Below are 17,238 nucleotides of genomic sequence, written 5' to 3' on the forward strand. Positions count from 1 at the left end.
GATGTCTCTCATTCATAGCATTTGATATGGAAATGCGAATGTCAAAGGTAGAGAAATTGCCTTAGTAGTGAGTTAACCAGTTACGATCTTTATTCAAGCCTAAGTTGATAGTGTTGGACTTGTAAAAGAGCTCCAGTCCAGATGTCTCCCTTTGTGATCGAGTGATAAAATTCTTTTGTGGTGAGGAAGAGAGGGAAGTTGGAGACGAGCTGCACTACCGTAATTCAATCCAGTACTGCCCTCTCCTGCTCTCATGGGCTATGTGTAGGGGCACAAGGACATGAAGGAGGGAGTGAAGTTTCTCACACAGGACCAGCTCAGGCTGAAACACCCTACTCAAGATGTCAGCCAACTCATGTCCATTGGGTGGGAGATGGAAAAAGTTCATTGGAAAAAGTTCAGAAAAAGGCCACAAAAATGATTAGGGGTTTGAAACACCAGCCATATGAGAACAATAAGACTGGTACTTTTCAGCTTAGAAAAGGAAAGATTGAAGGGGGATATGATAAAAGTCTATAAAATCATGGCTGGTGTGTAGACAGTGAACAAGGAAAAGTTATTTGCTTGTTCTTGTAACACAAGAACTGGGGGTCACTCAAAGAAATTCATCGGTAGCGGGTTGGAAACAAACAAAAGGAAGTATTTCTTCATGCAGCACACCGTCAACCTGTGGAACTCCTTGCTAGAGGATGTTGTGAAGGCCAGGACTTTAACAAAGTTCAAAAAAGAGCTAGATACATTCACGAAGGAGAGGTTCATGAATGAGTGTTAGCCAGGATGGGTACGAATGGTGTCCCTAGCCTCTGTTAGAAACTGGGAATGGGCAACAGAGGAGGGATCACTTGATGTTTCCCTGTTGTTTTCTTTCCCTCTGGGACAGCTGGCATTGGTCACTGTCAGTAGACAAGAGTATGTCTACACTAGACCCCTAGTTCGAACTAGGGTGGCTAATGTCGACATTCGAACTTGCAAATGAAGCCCGAGATTTAAATATCCCGGGCTTCATTTGCATGTTCCCGGGTGGGCACCATTTTTAAATCTCCTTAGTTCGAACTGACTGCCTGCGGCTACATGCGGCAGCCAGAAATTAATCTGAACTAAGGAAAAGAGCTCTACTCTATAGAGTACAAAGGTCCCAATAGCCGATGCCATGACCAGAAGCTGAAAGAATGGCAGGACACATGACAGAGAAGGGAATTCAGGTAAGAAGCTGTAAAGTTGCATAACTGCATAACATTTATGAGCTAGGTTGTGAAACCTGCTGTATTTGGGAACGGAGCCGAATGATAAGAATTTACTTCTATGAATGGTTTTGTTTCTTTCTGAACATTCAGTTTTGTTTTGTTTTGTTTTGTTTTGTTTTGTTTTGTTTTGTTTTGTTTTGTTTTGTTTTTTTAGGGCCACCAATCAAGAAATAAATGCCCTGACCGGCAGTAACATATACCAGCAGAGGTAAATTAGAGGTGAGCAAGTCAATAGAGAGAGCAGTGGATAAGTACGCTGGCGTGAAATCCAGTATGGAACAAAGCGACACATGCAAACAGTTCTGCTGTGTCCAGGAGCAGCATCACATTCTGGAATGTGGCCGTAGACAAGTGTTATCAAAAGTACAGCAGTATGGCCCCCCCACTCTGGCTCCGACGCGTAGGGGCAGCTAGAGCACTCTGTGCTCTGTCCCCATCCCAAGCACTGCTCCCATTGGCTGGGAACTGCAGCCAATAGGAGCTGCAGGGACAGTCCCTGCGGCTAGGCAGGGGGAATGCAGAGAGGAGCCTGGCTGCACCTCCCCATAGCCACCAGCTGGAAGGGGGACATACTGCTGCTTCCAGGAGCCACAGCACAGAGTAAAACCAGTCTGAAACTATAGCCTTGAGCCCCCTCCTGAACCCCTCGATTGCAGCCTGGAGCCCCCTCCTGCACCTGAACCCCCTCATTTCCAGTCCCACTCCTAGCTAGAGCCCTTACCTCTGCCTGTGCTCCAACCCATGCCCCAGTCTGGAACCTCCGGGTGCACCCCAAACCTCTCATCACAGCCCCACCCCAAAACTTGCACCTCACAACAGTGTTCCTTATAAGCTGGGCACTTGTGCAGCCACTCAGGAGAGATTCCAGTGCCTTCCAACTGATTAGCAGATGTGTTTCTCCCAGTGGTGCAAGCTCCCACATGTTTCAGTGCACACAACAAAATTTATTCCACACATGAATGGGAAAAATCCACACCTGGATGGAAAAGATTAGAGGGAACATTGACCCCCAGCCAAAGCCCTGACACACACACACACACACACACACACACACACACACACACACTGCACTCCGTTTCCCAACCTGGAACCCCCTCCTGCACCTTGAACTACTCATTTCTGGCCGTACCCCATAGCCTGAACCCCCAGCCCTGAGCCCCTTAGGGATGTAAAATCCAAGTTAATCTGTTAACCAAACATTTAACCAGTTAACCAACTAAGTGGGATCTCGCTGCGCCAGCCCGCCAGCCTGTGGGGCTCCCACTCCCAGCCCCACGCTGGTGCTAGGGCTGGCTCTGCCCACTCCCAGCCCAGATGTTGGGGCCAGGTCTGGTTCTGCCAGCTCTCAGCCTCCAAGCTGGCTGCTCTGGGGGAGTTGATTCACCGCTCACTTCTCTCCTCCACCCCAGCTTCAGTTTGGTGAGCATCCATGACCCTCCATGCAATTTCCATACCCTGATGTCCAGTTTGCCCGCCTCTGCTGTACATGGACCCAGTGCTCCCTGAATACCGCACAGAGCATAGCCCCAAGTCTGCAAGTTGCATATCAGGCATGCATAAGGTCAGCACCACGTCAGTATCGGCCGCCACAGCACAAATACAGGTTACAACACACAGGTCAACTTCAGGTACCCAGAATTCCCCCAAGATCTCCACCACAGCAGCCATATAGACCCACAGAATACTAGAACTGGAAGGGACGGCGAGAAGTCATCAAGTCCAGGCTAGACGGAGATTCCACAACCTCCCTAGGCAATTTATTGAACCACCCTGACAGGAAGTTTTTCCTAACGTCCAACCTCAACCTCCCTGGCTGCAGGTTAAGCCCTTTGCGTCTTGTTCTCTCCTCAGAGGCCAAGGAGAACAATTTTTCTCCCTCCTCTTTGGAACACCCTTTTAAGGACCTGAAAACGGTTACTATGTCCCTTCTCCCTCTTCTCTTTTCCAAACCAAACAAACCCAATTCTTTCAGTCTTCCCACATAGCTCATGTTTTCTAGACCTGTCATCGTTTTTATTGCCGACTGCATGTCACAGAAATGCATGGGACAGGCGCGAGAAAGCCGTGACTTTCCGAGGCAATGTTCAGGCTGCCGGTCTCCTTAAAGGGCCGGGAAAGGGCTCCCCCCGATACCAAGAGCTGGGGCACCCCTCTTTTCCACCTATGAAACTCCTTCCTACAGGGGGAGACTTGTGCCAGCAGGAAAGCTCCCTGATTGAGGGAAAGGTTCCCGTTGGGCGACCACGGGTGACCCGTTAGGTTGGCTGGCGCAGGTCAAACAGGTCTCCTCCCGTCCCTCGCGCACACTTTTGGGGTGGCCCAAAGCCAGGGTGGCCACCGCGACCGGCCCTGCGCAGGGGATCCCAGCGAGGGAACGCTCCAGGTGACCTGCCCCTTTCCTGCACCTGCCCGTCCTTTGCTCTCCCTGCTGCTGCACGTGGGCACTCCAAGAGCGACGGGCCTCCTGCCCTCCACCACCCGAGCTGGGAGCGGGAGCTCCGGCGAGCGCCCGGGATTCCCACCTTTTGGAGGCGCGCCCGGAGCGCACGGCTAGAGCGCACGGAGGTGGCTGCTTCCCGGGCCGTGCGCTGCAGCGCCAGGGAGCTCGTCTCCAGAGCTGGGCTGACACGATGGGCCTTGCTCGGGCCCTCACGTTGGTGGGAGGGGCTCGTCCCCTGTCAAGGGTCCCCCCATCCGAGACCCCCTCCCTGCCCCGGGGAGGAGGAGCGGGAGCGGCCGCTGGCTCCCGGCCGGGGTGGCTGAGCGCTCCTTACCTGGCTGCGCGGCCGAGCTGGCTCCGGCGGACAGGAGCGCCACGAAGCCGCAGAGGAAGAGCCATAGCCGGGCCATGGCACGGGACGAGCGGCTGGAGGGCGCCAACTTCGCCCGCTTCCCCATGACTCTCCCGGGTCAAATGCCCGGGGGCGGCCGGGCCGGAGGCAGCTTCATCAGGGTCTTAGCCTGGGCACGTCCCGGCCCCGACAAGCTCCAGAAAGCAGGGGCATGTGATGGCGCAAAGTCCCGCTTCGGATCCGCCCCAGACGCCTGGGAAAAATCCTCAGAAGAGTTGGGGGAACCGTATCCAGCGCCCGTTTTCGCTTTCGGTTTCACTCTGAAAGTCGCAGCCGCCGGCCAGGGGCATTTGCCTGCCCGGAGTCAGTCAGGCGGGGACCGCCTGGCTCCCAGCTAACCCAGGGAGAGGGACACCTGGATTCAGCCCCCCCCCGGCTCTAGGGTGGATCCAGGTGACCTGCCAGCACCTATGGGGGGAGGTGACACGTGGATCCAAACGCCTGGTGTTCAGTGCGCCACGCTCCAGCCTTCTAAGACCTGACGAGGATGGGGCTGCCTGGATGCGGGGGGGAATAAAACCACCTAAAAGAAAGGAGAAGTAGGCAGAGTGTTCCTATTAATCCAGTGCTGACCTGATGGGACTAGGTGAAAACTTGGCTCATTGCACATGCGAAAGACTCCCCCCCCCCCCCCCATTTCAAAGGCTTGTAAATAACAGGAAAGGGGACACAGCTAAACCCAAGAACCCCCAGGCACCTGGCTCCAGTCAGCTGGGGGCTGATGAGATAAAAATCTTCTTGTAAACGGACTTGGGCTGGGGGGGGAGGGCAATAATTTTTGATGGGGGGGGCAGTGCAAGATTTTGGAAGTGATCAAGGGCTGCACTTTTCAGTGGAGGCTCTGGAGGGGTCTGGAACGGAGGTTGGGGGCAGATGGGAGCTTGGGGTAGGGGATGGGGTGCAGAAGAGGGTGTGGGGTCGGAGAGGGAGTTTGAGTGAAGAAGGGGATAGTGATCTGGGGCAGGGGATTAGGGTGCAGGGTCCAGGACGGGGATCTGGGTGCAGGAAAGGTCTGGTGAGGGGTGTAGGAGGGGGTGCAGGGTTTGGGACAGAGGTTGGGTGTAGAAAGGAGCTTGGGATAGGGAATTGGAGTGCAGGAGGGGGTGTGGCATCTGAGAGGGAGTTTGGGTGAAAGAAGGGGTTGTGACTTGGGGCAGAGGATTGGGGTGCAGGGTCTGGGAGGGGGTATGGATGCAGGAGAGGATTCTGGCCTGGGAGAGGAGATGCAGGGTCTGGGGGGGAGGAGGAGTGACATGGGGCATGGAAGGGAGTGCAGGGGGTTGAGTTGTGAGCTGGGGCAGGAGATTGGGGTTTGGGAGTGGGTGAGGTGCCAGGTGCATGCTCTGGCCGAGAGGTGCTTACCTTAGGTGACTCCTGGCCTATAGCCCAGCAAGACCCTCAGAAAGGTTCCCTGCCTGCCTGCTGCGACCCACACACTGCTCAGAGGGACCGGCTGCGGGGACCATGTGTGTCTCTGTGTGCCGCATGCCTCTTGGAAGGCGGCTTCCACATGCAGCCTGCACCATAAGCATGGCCCAGGCAGCTCCTATTGGCTGGTTTCTGGGCAATGGGAGCTAGAAGCTTGTGCAGTGGGCAGGAGCAGCACATGAAGCCCTGCCCACAGGGGTGCACAGTGTGCAGAGACACATATGGCCCTTGCAGGCAGCCGCTTGAGCGGTGTGCAGGGACACAGAAGGCAGGGAGCCTGCCCAAGGCTCGGTCTGGGCCACAGGTCAGTGGCAGGACAGATCCAATCCAGGGACCATATTTTGCCTGCCCTTGGACTAGACCCAGAGCTCTGGGGCCCTCCCCCTCCAGCCCTATCATGAGTCCCCTGAGCCAGCCAAGAATTTTGCATCCCTCTCTTGACATTGTCATAGAATCAGCCCAGTAACCAGAGCCCCGTGGGTGGACGGTTCACCTGTTCAATTTGATCAGGGAAGCCAGGTGTGAGAGAATGACACAGAGCTCAGAAAAAAAGCAAGAACTTTGGGGTCTGTTCTCTAGAGACTTGGGCTGTAAGAAATTGCTCTCTTCGCTCTTGGCTCCCTCTGCACCCAGAGACACCGGACTTTGGGGTTATTTTTCTTTTTAAAGACACATAACCCCCATCACAGACATCCCTGCCATCCGCTTAAACTCCCACCTGGAACAGCCCTGATGACCAAAAGAAGGCAACAGCGTTGTTTCCTACCCACCAGCAAACTTTTTACTTAGGAACCGACAAACTGATTCCACCAGAGGAAACTAAAAACGAACCTAACGCTTTGCCCAGCACGTGTATCAAAAGGGACTATCATTTTTTTGCTGTTTATTTTTATAGGCATTTTCCTCAGAATTTCCTGTCCATGAGAGCAGAAGTGAAAATAAGATATATCACAAGAGAAGCAGTTCTTTCCCATTTCTCACTCTGACACGCAGGATGTGGTTAAAGCCTCTGCTTCTTAGATTCCCACATCTAATTCCTAGTTGTGTCCTCTAGTGCTGTGAAATGTGCTACATGTTCAAAAGGAAAAATGATGATTGAGTATTAAGAAGTTTGTATCCACTGCTAAAGGATGAGCAATGTCTCTGGAAAATTATGAAGACTACTTCAAAGCAAAGGCATCGGGACAAGCTATTTTATTGGTTCCACCATCATAAATTGATCCTCTTACTCCTGTGGGGTTTTTTGTTTGCTGTACCACAGAGCACAACTGGGTTCCGGGCCTGGTTGGACTCACTAGGGTAGTGTTGAGCTAACATACTCTTGTAGATCCCATGGTGTAATAGTTAGCACACAGGACTCTGACTCCTGCAGTCTGAGTTCAAATCTCAGTGGGACCTCTTGGTGGGATGCTGGTTTTATGCAAAATACTCCTACCTTAAATGCCTTTTTTAGTCTACAGAAGACTGAGGGGGGAGTTGAGAACAGCTATCAACTCCCTGAAGGGGGGTTCCAAAGAGGATGGCGAGAGGCTGTTCTCAGTGGTGGCAGATGTCAGAATGAGGAGCAATGGTCTCAAGCCGCAATGGGGGAGGTCTAGATAGATTTGGATACAGCCTCTCTCCGATTTATGAACCGGTTATGGACCAAGCAGTTGGTCTTAACTCAGTTTGTTCATACGTCGGACCCCATAGAGTTACACGCAACCGCGCTGTTCGTAAGCGCGGATCGCGTTCGTAACTCGGGGTCCGCCATTTACGACAGCTTCGGTCGTAAATGCAAACGGTCGTAAGTCGACTGTTCGCAACTCGGGGACCTGCTGTATTAGGAAAAACTATTTCCCTAAAAGGGCGGGGAAGCACTGGGAAGGGTTGCTAAGGGATGTGGTGGAAACTCCTCCATCTCTAGAGGTTTATAAATCCCAACTCGACAAAGCCTTGGTTGAGGTGATTTAGTTTGGATTGGTCCTGCTTTGAGCAGGGGGTTGGACGCGATGACCTCCGGAGATCCCTTCCAACCTTAGACGTCTATGAACTGTCATTAGAGGAGGTTTTGGAACAAATTGATAAACCAAACAGTAACAAGTCCCCAGGGCCAGATGGAATTCACCCAAGTCTTGTGAAAGAACTCTTATGTAAAATTGTGACACTCCTAACTGTGGTTTGTAACCTATCCTTTAAACCACACTAGTCAACACGTGACCCGCCACATGCAGCCCACAGCCTGTTGGTTTGTGGCCTGCGGTGCAGTTTGGGTTTAGGCAGGTCTCAACATATGGCCTGCAGGTGTGATTCTTTGAACATGGCCTTGATAGGGAACACGCTCCATAATGGCAAGTCAATATAATGGTCTTCTGTTAATATGCATTTTAGTAGTTCAATTCCTGCACTGTCATTGCTCATTAAAAGTGCTGTCCTATGGGTGGAAATTGGGTAACTATTGCATTTTAGTAATATCAGCAGAACTGACTTAATGGGGCCTGCATGTTGTGTAGTCTCGCCTTAATCTTTGTATTCATGCCCATCAGCGTGAAAGAAGCTATTTGCATATATTTGCATATACATATATTTGCATGTACATCAACCACACTCAAGTTATGGCCCGTGCATGTGCTGTGAGAATCATTGTGGCCCCTGGGGGCTTCCGAAGTTGAATAGCCCTTCTGTTATGCTTAAACGAAGCACACAAGATCTTTTATAGGGAAAAGGCAGTATGCTGCATTTATTGAGAATACAACAATAGCATATGCTTTTCTGTCACTTATACACAGACACCATACACACACAGTCCCGCCAGACGATGTTATAGTTACCAGTCCAGAGTCTGGAACGATCTAGTGGCCAGCCAGATCAATCACAGAGGGAGAGCAGGGACTTTTGTCAGTTGCGAGCCTATGCTCTTCTGGAGTTGGTGGCAAGATGAACCCAAAGTTCCATAGCAAGGCACCCTGCTTTTATCATCCTCCTTCCTCTGTTGAAGTCTATGGATTTCGCTGTGCCAGTCTGTGACAGGTGTGCTATTTTGTTGATGTTAATCATTCCCAAAACATCTCGAAAGGCTCATCCTGTCCTGGATTGTTAATCAGTTGTTTTTAGGGATGCCTTCACCTTTAGAGCTGTCACTCTGCCAATCTGATCAATTCTTGACTATGGGTATGCACTGATGGTTCCTCTGATGCCGATATGTCTCTTCGCAGTCTGTCTCTCACAGTTTGTCTTCACCTGCATTGTCCCCCTTCTCTCTTGACCATCTGGCTCTAACGGTGACTTTCACACCGTTCTCTCATTCACACCGTCTTTCACAAAATCCTTCAAAGGTAAACAGCAGTGCTTTATATTAAGCAAAAGCAAAACAATTCACATCGAAGGCCCGGGCCTTCAATATTTCTAATCTCCTTAACATAGATACAATACCAAAAACTCTATTATCTCTTTACTTACTAAACTCACTAAACTATTATTTATATAGTTTATATACTATTATTTATATACTATTTTTTTATATATATATATATAAAAAATTAAAGGGCTTAATTATTAAATGTTAAATGTATAATGTTACCTTACATTGCTACCTTATTAATCCTAAAATACAAATATAAAAAGAATAAAACTTTCAATTCCAACACTTCTTTAAATCTTCCAAGTGACTGGAAGATAGCTAATATGACACCAATTTTCAGAAAGGCCTCTAGAAGTGATCCTGGCAATTATAGACTAGCAAGTTTAAATATAGAACCGGGCAAATTGGCTGAAACTATAGTAAAGAACAGAATTGTCAGATACGTAGATGAACATAATTTGCTGGAGGGAAAGCCAGCATGGTTTCTGAGGAGGAAAATCACGCCTTATTAATTCTTTGAGAGGGTCGATAAGCATGTGGACAAGGGGGATCCAGTGGCTATAGTGTACTTAGATTTTCAGAAAGTCTTTGACAAGGCCCCTCACCAAAGGTTCTTAAATAAGCTGTCATGGGATTAGAAGGAAGGTTCACTTATGGATCGATAACTGGTTAAAAGACAGAATACAAAGGATAGGAATAAATGGTCAGTTCTCACAATGGAGAGAAGTAACTGGTGGTTTCCCACAGGGGTCTGTACTGGGACCTATCCCATTCAACATATTGGGAAAAAACCTTTTTGCTCAAGATCCTGTAAACCTCATTTTTTGAGAAATAAGGGCTCTTGTGCAAAAGGGTTTTTTTCTGTCAAATGGCCCCGTCTACATAGGACTTTTTAATGGCAAAACCTCTTCTGCAAAAAGGATATACAAATAAGAGTGCAAGATATGCAAATGAGTGCTTCGTTTGCATATCTTCTGCAGGAAAAATAAAAACGACCATGTAGACGTAGCCTCAGTGTTTCACACTAGCAGCTCAATCCGTGCAAGCACTCCTGGTGAGGACATGCACCGCTAATGCAAGCAGCATAGTGTAGATCAGTGTTTCTTAAAGTGTGTTCCGTGGCACACTGGTGTGCCTCAAGGCAGTCGCAGGTGTGCCACGCAGAGAGAACAGAATTCGACATGGCTGCCCTTAAAGGGACAAGCCCCCCTTTTTTTGTTTGTTTTCTTTTGCTCAACAACTTTTCCCTACGGGGCTTTTTTTTTTCCTCAACAAAAAAATCCTTTTTTCCTCCAAAAAAAAATATTATTTGGTGTTCCTCAGTCTTAAAAAGTTTAAGAAACATTGGTGTAGATAGACATGCACAAGTAACGTAATTTCTATGGCCAACCTAAGTTAGGTCAACTTGATGTAGTAGTGGAAACATGTCCTGAGTCCGTGGGTGTAGAGAATTAGCAAGCATAGTGCTTTGGCCGCATAACAGAGCGTTCCAAGGATGAAACCAAGCAAGAGTTCTGAGCCAACAATAACAACGTTTGCCTGAGTTAATGACCTTTGAGAGTGCTGTGTTTGTAATTGGGAAAAAGCAGTTTGTGAAAAAGCAGTTTGTAAACTTTTAAGGGTATAAAGGTAGTTGTAATCTTTCAATAGGATGATTTCATGCTTGCACCGGCCGGAGTCCATGCCTTCATACACCACAGTGGGTAACAAGGACTTTTATTGAAAGGCTACCAAACATTAATTTAGGAAGAGAACACAACCATATTCAAAAGCATGTGGCCATAAGCCAAGCCAAGCCAACCTTCAGCACCCAGGACAGTGTTGGCTGCCTCAGTTTCCCACCATGTGATGGGAAAGTTCAATAAACAAATGTCCCATTGAGTCCAGTCCAGTCCCCTGCCTTCACAGCAGGACCAAGTACCATCCCTAACAGATTTTGTCCCAGATTCCTAAATGACCTCTTGAAAGATTGAGCTCACAATCCTTGGTTTAGCAGGCTAATGCTCAAACCACTAGAGCTATCCCTCCCCCCAAGATAGAGTAAACAACTGACATTATCTGGGACTTGTAGGCTGTGTGTAGACTGGCCAGTTTTTCCGGAAAATCAGCCGCTTTTCCAGAAAAACTTGCCAGCTGTCTACACTGGCCGCTTGAATTTCTGCAAAAGCACTGACTTCCTACTGTAAGAAATCAGTGCTTTTTGCGGAAATACTATGCTGCTCCCGTTCGGGCAAAAGTCCTTTTGCGCAAAACTTTTGCACAAAAGGGCCAGTGTAGACAGCTCAGATTTGTTTTCTGAAAAAAAGCCCCAATCACGAAAATGGCGATCGGGGCTTTTTTGCGGAAAAGCATGTCTAGATTGGCACGGATGCTTTTCCACAAAAGCACTTTTTGCAGAACAGCGTCCGTGCCAATCTAGACGCGCCGTTCCAAAAATGCTTTTAACGGAAAACTTTTCCATTAAAAGCATTTCTGGGAAATCATGCCAGCCTAGACATAGCCGTAGGGTTTAAAAAAATAGAACATGTCCAAGCAAATTAATTTGCAAGATTCTAACCAACAGTCCTGCTGCATAAGTCCTTAGGCAACTGGAGTGCTTCCTTCAGTTTCACCAAAGCCTATACCATTTCTCTCAATCTCTTCTCACTCCAGGGATTCTGGCTCAGACCTTCACCTTTGATTCCTGATGCCTGGTCATTAATCTCTGATTCTCGACCCCCCCCCCAACACAACTTGTCGAGGGAGCAATAATTTGGCATCGATTACACTCTTTCATTCATTTTAGTATGTAAATTTACATGTCTATTACTACTTTCCTTAAATCTGTATTTAGTAAAGGTAACTTCTATACAATAAATATTAACAGGCAGGAGATGAATATTATTATACCCACCCCAAATTACTGTTGACAACATTTCTAACTAAATTTACACTTCTTTACACTGCAAACTTTTTGAGTCAGCAGGTTACAGAGATTACAAAGGATGTGACCCTGAAAGTAGTTTTACAGAGCAAATAAGAGTAAGTAAGGCTATATCGACACTACAGGGGTTTTCCGGGATACTGGCGGTATCCCAGAAAAACCTCCCCACATCCAAGGAACGCCTTTGTTCTGCTTTTTTTTTTTTTTTTTGCAGAAGTGCAGACACGTTCCTTCGGAAGCCCTGTCTTCCTCCTTCCACGAGGAAGACGGGTGCGTCTGAAAGAGGAAGTTTTTCTGAAATTTGGCCCCGTGTAGACAGGCCACATTTTGGAAAAGCCTCTTCCCCCAAAAAATCGGAAAAAGCTACGCAAAATGCAGAGTGCATTTTGCATAGCTTTTTCTGAAAAAAAGAAGCAGTATAGACATAGCCTGAGATACAAGAAAGAAGAGCAGCTGCTTCTTATCTATCTTTCTAGACTGCAAGAATGGAGAGAAAGAGCATATTTATACATTAGAAGGGATAATACCTGCTTTGGCCGAACCCTTTATCTATTCAGACTTCAAGAACAAAGGGGAAAAAACATGCTCAAAAGGCAACTTCTGCTCTGGCTTGGACTCCTTACCATTAACGTGTAACCACCCAAGAAGACCCCTATTAATCCTTACATATCCCAACACAGTCGGCAGTGGATGTATCTCTCCTTACCCAAGTCCCTTGTTGCGTGGCTGAGTGAGAACACAAGCAACGCACAAGTTGAACAGCATTGGAGCAAATTCTCAACCTTGCTTCACTCCATTCAAGATGCCAGATGCCTCAGAAAAGTCACCACCGGCGAGTGCTCGCATCGTCAGGTGGTCTCGGACCAGAGGGATGTTTTGTATGAACCTTCTTGGTCAGTCCAGTGTATGCAGAATAGTCCATAGATCCTCCCTGTTGACCATCTCAAACACATTGGTCAAATCAATGAACACTGCATACAGGTCCATGTTCTGCTCTAAGCCTTTTTCCTGGACCTGTCTTATGGCAAAGATCCCAGCATTCTAAGCATGTTCTCCATTCTCTGCTTTTTCTCTTTTGTTGAGTTCATGTATTTGCAGGGACCATGAAACACCTTTTAAAATGGGGAGTCACACTGTTGCCCCCTGTCCCTCCCCAGCCATACCACTGGCACCCTGGTTCCTGATCTTCCCTCTTCTTGTCTCAGGCATCTCTCTCGCTTGCTACAAAAGCCTGCACACCCACCGTGGCCCATGAGGTCCATATACTCATCCCTCTTATCTGATCCTTTCAGGTCACTCCCTTCCCTGGAGCCATTGTGTCTCCCTGTCATGATTATGAGGGTTAGCCAGCAGCCTGGGGACTAAGGGGTTAACTACACCTAGCCAGCTGGAGTGGCCAATAGGAATGTAGGTAGGACTTTCAAACTGGAACAAAGGGATTTGGGTTTTTCCTTTGTTTTTTGGGTCTGAGAGTTGCTCTGCAGCTCTCCAAGAAAAGACTCTTTCTTCACTTTCTGAGAGTACGGTAAAGTTTAGCTAAATCCATTAGGTTCCATTGTTTTTTGGTTTGGGTATGGGATCTGCTGTCTGTGCACTTTTAAACAATGTTTTGGCTTTTCTTTGTCACTAAGTTCTAGGCCCATGGATGTTCTCCATGGCTACATCTACACTGGCATGATTTTCCAGAAATGCTTTTAACGGAAAAGGCTTTCCGTTAAAAGTATTTCCGGAAAAGCGCATCTAGATTGGCAGGATGCTTTTCCGGAAAAGCACTTTTTCCGGAAAAGTGTCAGTGGCCAATCTAGACGCGCTTTTCTGCAAAAAAGCCCCGATTGTCATTTTCGTGATCGGGGCTTTTTTGCGGAAAACACTACTGTGCTGTCTACACTGGCCCTTTTCCGGAACAGCTTTCCGGAAAAAGACTTTTGGCCGAACGGGAGCAGCATAGTTTTTCCGGAAAAGCACTGATGATTTTACATTAGATCGTCAGTGCTTTTCCGGAAATTCAAGCGGCCAGTGTAGACAGCTGGCAAGTTTTTCCGGAAAAGCAGCTGATTTTCCAGAATAACTTGCCAGTGTAGACACAGCCCATGAGTTTATTATTTGTTACTTTTCCATCTAGTTATTATGCTTGCAATAGGAATAGTGTGGGAATAATAAACGTTTTTTCTTTTCCTTTTATTAACCTGGCTTTGGTTAATGGTGGTGGCCTACTTTTTACTTGAGGGGTGAGATTTTCCCAAATGGTCTCTCCCCTTCTTTTCTTTATTAATTTGGGTGGTGGCAGCAGAAGTTTTATTCCCAAAATCTAGGTTTTAAGATTTTGGGGGGAAGTTTTATACCAAAGCCTGGTAGATAAGGTTTTGGAGTACACTGGCTGGCCCTTACTTCTGCATTTATCATGACAGAGTGGGGAAGGAGCCATGACAAGCCATGACACTCCCCACTCCTTACTTTTCCCCTTCCTATTACTGTTACCCAACCTATGCCCAGAAATTACAAGAACCACTGTGATTTTAGCAGCTGGCAACTGAGGGCCCTACCATGCAACACACCGGGGCGGTTCTAGCTAGAGTCCTGTGAGCCCCACACACATGCATGTTCCAAGTTCCTTCAAATTTGGCTATGCCCATACGTGCTCAGCTATGTCCCACGTATGCCCCTCCCCGCCCCGGATGGAATATAATGTGGGTTATGCACAGTAAACACGTTTCATTCACTAATCATAGAATCATAGAATAATAGGACTGGAAGGGACCTCGAGAGGTCATCGAGTCCAGCCCCCCGCCCTCAAGGCAGGACCAAGCTCCGTCTACACCATCCCTGACAGATGTCTATCTAACCTGTTCTTAAATATCTCCAGAGAGGGAGATTCCACCACCTCCCTTGGCAATTTATTCCAATATTTGACCACCCTGACAGTTAGGAATTTTTTCCTAATGTCCAATCTAAACCTCCCTTGCTGCACTTTAAGCCCATTACTCCTTGTCCTGTCCTCAGAAACCAAGAGGAACAAATTTTCGCCTTCCTCCTTGTGACACCCTTTTAGATATTTGAAAACCGCTATCATGTCCCCCCTCAATCTTCTTTTTTCCAAACTAAACAAGCCCAGTTCATGAAGCCTGGCTTCATAGGTCATGTTCTCTAGACCTTTAATCATTCTTGTCGCTCTTCTCTGTACCCTTTCCAATTTCTCCACATCTTTCTTGAAATGTGGCGCCCAGAACTGGACACAGTACTCCAGCTGAGGCCTAACTAGTGCAGAGTAGAGTGGCAGAATGACTTCACGAGTTTTGCTTACAACACACCTGTTGATACAACCTAGAATCATATTTGCTTTTTTTGCAACAGCATCACACTGTTGACTCATATTCAACTTGTGGTCCACTATGACCCCTAGATCCCTTTCATTGTTCCATGGGCGAGAAGCCTCTCCAACAGGGGGTCCTGGGGCAAACTTCCCCTCCTCCATCTCCAGGCAGCGTGACACCCATTTTATACTGATCTGAGAATTTCCCTTAAGGCAGGAGTATTCATTGATAGCCATCTCAGTCCCCATGAAGCTACACAGCATAAAGAGGCCACAAGCTAAGAATAAATTGGGGTCACTGGATGCCTTTTGTGTGCAGAGGTGGGCTCCCCGGTTAATATGTATCTCAAGGGTTCGAGGCATTATTTGATGATCACAAAAAGTGCAGCGTGTTGTTCCTTGGAACTGCATTCTAGCTTAGGGGCCGTGTGTTTGGCCAGCCTATACGGAAACATTCTTTCTCCACCCTGAGCATGAGTGCAAGAAAAGAAATAGGTAAATCTGATAAGGGGGAATGGTCAAGACGTGTTTCTTTCATTTCTTATCATTTCCAGCTTCAGGATTTCACCAGAAGGAGGTTGTTTGGATAACACCCCCTGAATGGGAATCCCCCAGGAGTTTATTGATTTGTGACTCTTACCGTCCAGTCACCGTCATCATGTTTGCAACTGTAATCTCGATTTGGTAATCAAAGGGTATTTCCTTTTTCTAAGTAACCGGTGTTGGTTCATTTTTGTGTCCTGGGAGGTCTGTGTGTATATCTACATGCCTGACCGAGAGGCAGCCACAACAAACTGTCATTTGTATTTTCTTTTTCTCTTTTTCAAGCTTTTTTGGGAAGAGCGCTTGGGGTGCTCTGGGGTTGGTTTCAAGCGTCCACCCCTGTTTGTGGGTTCGAAAGTTCTTGATGGTGGCAGCGGATTCCCCAAGATCCGGGGATTAGGATTCTGGGGGGAGTTTTTGTACCAAAGCCTGGAGAGATCAGGGTTGGGGCTGTTTTTGCGGACCCCCACTTCTGCATTTATCGTGCCAGTGTGGGGAATCAGCCTTGGCAGATGGTATAATGTTTGAATGGAAGAAAGGAATGTTGGAAGGCTTTACAAACCGCTCGTCTTTCTAGGAGGTTGATGTCTAGGGTAGGTTTGGTTAACTATCATCTTCCCTGCATTTGTATGATCATGGAGATGGCTCCCCAATTGATTAGAGGGGCCATTGGCTCACTGGATTATGGGCAGTGGTGGCCAGAGAAAAGGGACTCTGACACAGATGATGTTGCACTGGGTCCACTGAAGTCGTGAGTCCTTAACTGGATAAAAGTCTGTGGATGCTGCATTGGTGAGGGAGATATACTGTATGGAGAAGACATCACAAGTATAGTTTTTCATGTCTACATATAGTCTGTCCATGAAAGTGGCCACTGCCACATGGCCTAGAAGTTGGAAACATGTTCTGGCAAAGATCTGGGGGCAGATCTTTACATTGGATACCAGATCCATTGGTTCTTGGTACTATGGCTGAGAATCTATGAGGTGGCAGAAAGGCATTGGCTTGCATGGCATCCAATTGTGCACCAATGAATTCCAGGTGTTGTGCTGATGGACATTTCTGGGTTCACAAGGACACCTAGCTTCATGAACAGGTTCATTGTTATGTGGACAGCTTGGGAAGCATCAGTCTCAGATGGAGCCGAGTATGGAAAGAGGATGGCTCCTTGTTTCCTCAGACAGGCAGCAACTACTGTAAGAACCTCGGAACTTACCAAATGTGTTGTTGACAGTCCAAAAGACAGTAACTAATACTGGTCATTGACCATGACAAATCAGAGATATCATCTGGAGGCACTGATGGACCTATCTTCCATGAACTTCTCTAGTTCTTTTTTTTTAATCCTGTTATAGTCTTAGCCTTCAACATCCTCTGGCAAAGAGTTCCACAGATTGACTTTGTGTTGTGTGAAGAAATATTTCTTTTTGTTTGGTTTTTAACCTGCTGCCTATTCATTTCATTGGGTGACCACTAGTTCTTGTACTATGGGAAGGAGTAAATAACACTTCTTTATTTCCTTCTTCACATCAGTCATGATCTTATAGACTTGTATCATATTTCCTCTTAGTCATTTCTTTTCCAAGCTGAAAAGGCCC

General features: G+C 47.5%; 1 protein-coding gene across 3 annotated transcripts in view; it reads right to left on the minus strand.

Moving 5' to 3' along the window:
* The window catches only part of IL15RA (interleukin 15 receptor subunit alpha), a 112,317-nt gene extending 107,974 nt beyond the window's left edge, over positions 1 to 4,343 (minus strand). For all 3 annotated transcript variants that reach the window (XM_075925177.1, XM_075925172.1, XM_075925165.1), the window contains exon 1: positions 4,019 to 4,343. In XM_075925177.1, coding sequence (XP_075781292.1) covers positions 4,019 to 4,142 — 124 coding nt within the window. In that variant the 5' untranslated portion in view covers positions 4,143 to 4,343. The remainder of the gene's footprint in view (positions 1 to 4,018) is intronic.
* Between the last annotated feature and the right edge of the window lie 12,895 nt (positions 4,344 to 17,238).

Source organism: Pelodiscus sinensis, chromosome 1 (genome assembly GCF_049634645.1).
Source record: "Pelodiscus sinensis isolate JC-2024 chromosome 1, ASM4963464v1, whole genome shotgun sequence".
Taxonomy (NCBI): Eukaryota; Metazoa; Chordata; order Testudines; family Trionychidae; genus Pelodiscus; species Pelodiscus sinensis.